The 3861-nt window shown below is 39.0% G+C and overlaps 1 protein-coding gene across 1 annotated transcript; it reads left to right on the forward strand.

Annotated features, from left to right (window-relative positions):
* The first annotated feature begins 704 nt into the window (after positions 1-704).
* Positions 705-2117, forward strand: LOC123645849 (spindle and kinetochore-associated protein 3-like). Its single transcript, XM_045562342.1, has one exon. It carries the CDS (start codon positions 784-786, stop codon positions 2023-2025), a length of 1242 nt encoding a protein of 413 aa, XP_045418298.1. The 5' UTR covers positions 705-783; the 3' UTR covers positions 2026-2117.
* Positions 2118-3861: the final 1744 nt, after the last annotated feature.

Consider the following 3861-nt stretch of genomic DNA (forward strand, 5'->3'; position numbering starts at 1 on the left):
AATATACTCAGAAACAAAAACAAAATAAAAAACCTCAGAAATAAGCAATAAAAAGGTGCTGCTAGAAAACCACAAACTTAAAATATGATATCAAAAAGTTACACTGGATTGACATATTTGACAACATTAAAATTAAGAACTTCTGTTCAAAATACATCATCACAGGAATGAAAACACAAGCCACAGAGTAACAGAAAATAGCTGCCATTTTATATCCAGTGAAATGCTTGTCCGCAGAATATATATGGAATGTGTACAAATAAATTTTTAAAAAGATGAAAAGCCAATAAAAAATTGGGCAAAAGTTTTGAATAAGTGCTTTACAAAAGACAATATTCAAATGAGTATGAAAAGTGCTCAACTTCAGAAAAATGCAAATTAAAAGTCACATGGTATGCTATCAACCAGAATTGCTAAAGTGAAAAACAAACGTTTGGTACCAAGTATTAGAGTATAAAAGCAACTGGAGCCCTCATACACTGCTGGAGGGACTGTACATTCATATAACCCCTTTTTGGAAAACTGTTTGACAACATCTACTAAAGCTGAACATGTGAATACCCTATGACCCATTAATTCTACTCATAGGTATATGTGCAACAGACATACACACATGTCAACCAACAGACACATGCAAGAATGATCACAGCAGTACTATTTGTAAGAATCAAAAACAATTGTCTATCAACAGTAGAATGGAGATTCAAATCAGTGGCGGGAGGCTCTGAAACGTGCGTCGTGGTCTGCTGGCTCCTGGAGTGCGCCGGCCCGCTGCGCTCACCGATGGATCCGATCCGGAGCTTCTGCGGGAAGCTGCGGTCTCTGGCCAGCACCCTGGACTGCGAGACGGCCCCGCTGCAGCGAGCGCTGGACAGAGAGGAAAGCGATTTTGAAGATTATCCAGTGAGAATTTTACATGACCTTCATTCAGAAGTCCAGACTCTAAAGGATGATGTTAATATTCTTCTTGATAAAGCAAGATCGGAAAGTCAAGAAAGCATTGGTTTCATAAAGGCAACAAAAATATTGATGGAAAAAAATTCAATGGATATTATAAAAATAAGAGAGGTTTTCCAGAAGTATGGATATAATCCACGTGTCAAGAAAAATTCAGTGTGTGAGCAAGAAGTCATTGACTCTACCCCAGAGTTGTCTAACTGTGAAATTTTTCAAAAGCCTGATGTGAAAGATGATCTTTGTGATCCTACTGTTGCAAGCAGTTCTATTTCTGAGAAGTCTCCACGTGGTCCGCAACTTTCAGATTTTGGACTTGAGTGGTACATGATATCCCAGGTTCTACCAAAACCTTCACAGGCAGTAAACAACCAGAAGGAAGAGCCCAAAATTATAACTCCAGCTACCAGACAATCACCAGTTACAGTACTAAAAACTCCAAAATGTGCATTAAAGATGGATGATTTTGAGTGTGTAACTCCTAAATTAGAGCACTTTGGTATCTCCGAATATACTATATGTTTAAATGAAGATTATACAATGGGACTTAAAAATGTGAAGAATAAGAAAAGTGAGAAGGCCATAGAAACAGAATCCATGACTAGTGATAATTATTTTGCTACTCCTGGCCCCATAATCCAGAGGTTGGAAAAAAGTGATGCTGAGTATACAAATTCTCCCTTGGCACCTACATTCTGCACTCCTGGTTTGAAAATTCCTTCTACAAAGAACACCACAGCTTTGGTATCCACAAATTATTCACTATCAAAAACAAATAGTTCATCAAATGATTTGGAAGTTAAAGATTGTACTTCAATAATTTTAAATTCAGACAAGTGCTTTGAGAATTTTGCAGATCCCTCTTCTCCTACGATTTCTTCTTATGAGAATCTGCTCAGAACACCTACACCTCCAGAAGTAACTACAATTCCAGAAGATATTCTCCAGATTTTATCAAAATACAACTCAAACCTAGCTACTCCAGTAGCAGTTGAAGCAGTGCTACCCGGCAAAGGGTTCCTTAAATATGAAGGACAGAATATCCGAGATGTTGGCAACAAAGAAAACTGAAATTCTAGTGCATTCATCCATTACAGAAACTGAACAGCATGATATGAAACAGTTGGACTTACTTTGTTATTCCCACTTCCCTACCTCTTTCCCCCTTTTTCAAACCAACTCATTTCAGAGAAGAACATGGATATTGACATAATCATATGCTTTTTGTGATGTTTTGATTTGGCTTAACCTCAGTCTTGTTGACATGTGGTTTATTTAGTTTTGAGGATTATTACTGTTTCATTGTTATTAAATTATTCTTAATTAATAATTAAGAATTATTAATAATTATATAATTATTAATTATTAAATTAATCTAACAGAATGGTTTAAGTAATATCAGGAAGTAGGACAAATAACTGTAAAAGTATAAATGCTGCTGTTTGCTACTCAGATGCGGTGGCCCTGACCTTCCCGTAGCCAGGCAGTCACTGCTGCCTGCCAGCTCTGCCTTTCTCTCATCTCCCCTGGGAGAGTCCCAGAGCCTTTCACACCTTTTATTTCAAGACTCTTTTAAGACTCTGTTGCTATTTGCAAGTGACAGAAACACAGCTTACACTTAGGAAAAGAGGGGAATTTCTGGGCCAGGGTAATGCACTATAACTGTTGGAGGTGAAGGGAGGCCCCAGGCAGTTGGAATCGGGGACTCAGTGTTGTCAGCTTGTTTGTTTTTCTTCTCTTTTCCCCCAGCTTTTTACTATTGGTTTTGTTCTCTCCCATCAGTTCCTCCCACCCATGGCTGTTGGCCTCTCAGCCTCTGCTCTGCACCTTGGCCACCCCTCTGTGGAAGCTTTGATGGCTTGTCCTGGGTCAGGGGCACTCCGGCGGACTGTCAGCTGTGGCCAGGAGCCTCTGGAGCTCCCTGGCAACTTCAGACTGCCTGGTCCATGGAGCCCAAGATCCTTCCAGTTTAAGTACAACTGGAAAGTAATTATCTAATTAAGTTCTGTTGGAGAACTTGTCAAATTACAGCCAATGGGAAAATAAGGATCTAGCTCACTGTGGAGACCAGTTTAAAATGTGAGAAGAAACTGATAAGTATCATGACAAAGTGCTTCAAAGGCTTAGCTTTGGGAAATTTGATGCAGTAAATAAAGATTACCCATTTAAAAAAAAAAAAACAAAAAAAAAAACCAAAAAAAAACCAGTAGAATGGACAAATAAATTGCGATGTATTTGTACAATAAAATCCCATGCAGAAATGACAATGAGCACAAGTGTCTTAGTCTGTTTTATGCTGCTATACCAGAATAACACAGACTAGGTAATTTATAACGAAATTTATTTGGTTCACAGTTCTGGAGGCTGGGAAGTCCAAGATCAAGAGGCCACATCTGGTGTGGACACACTTGCTGTGTCATAACATGACGAAAAGCGTAACATGGTGAGAGATTGAGCAGGAGAGAGAGGGAGTAAGGAAGGGGGCCAAACTGGTCCTTTTATCAGAAACCCACTTCCACCATAGCTAACCGACTCCCATGATAACAAGATGAGTTCATTCATGAGGACAAGGCCTAATCACCTTTAAAGGTTACCCTTCCCAACATCGTTGCATCAAGAATTAAGATTTCAACACATGAACTTTGGGGGCGTATTCAAACCACAGCAGCAAGATAAATAAATTTTATAAAGATAGTGTTGAGTGAAAGAAACCAGACACAAAAGAATATGATTCTGTGTGATTTCACTTGTATGAAGTTTGAAAACAGGTAAAACTAATTTATAATGTTAGAAATAAGGATAGCTGTTTCCCTGGGGAAGGGTAGTAACTGAGTGAGGGCACAGAGGGGGCACCTGGCAATGTTCTCTTTCTGGAGCTGGGTGTTGGCTACTTGAGTGTTTTTCCTT

Source organism: Lemur catta, chromosome 10, assembly GCF_020740605.2.
Source record: "Lemur catta isolate mLemCat1 chromosome 10, mLemCat1.pri, whole genome shotgun sequence".
NCBI lineage: Eukaryota > Metazoa > Chordata > Mammalia > Primates > Lemuridae > Lemur > Lemur catta.

Excerpts from the sequence above, each read along its gene's own strand:
- LOC123645849 (XM_045562342.1), top strand. The coding sequence starts at position 784 with ATGGATCCGATCCGGAGCTTCTGCGGGAAGCTGCGGTCTCTGGCCAGC.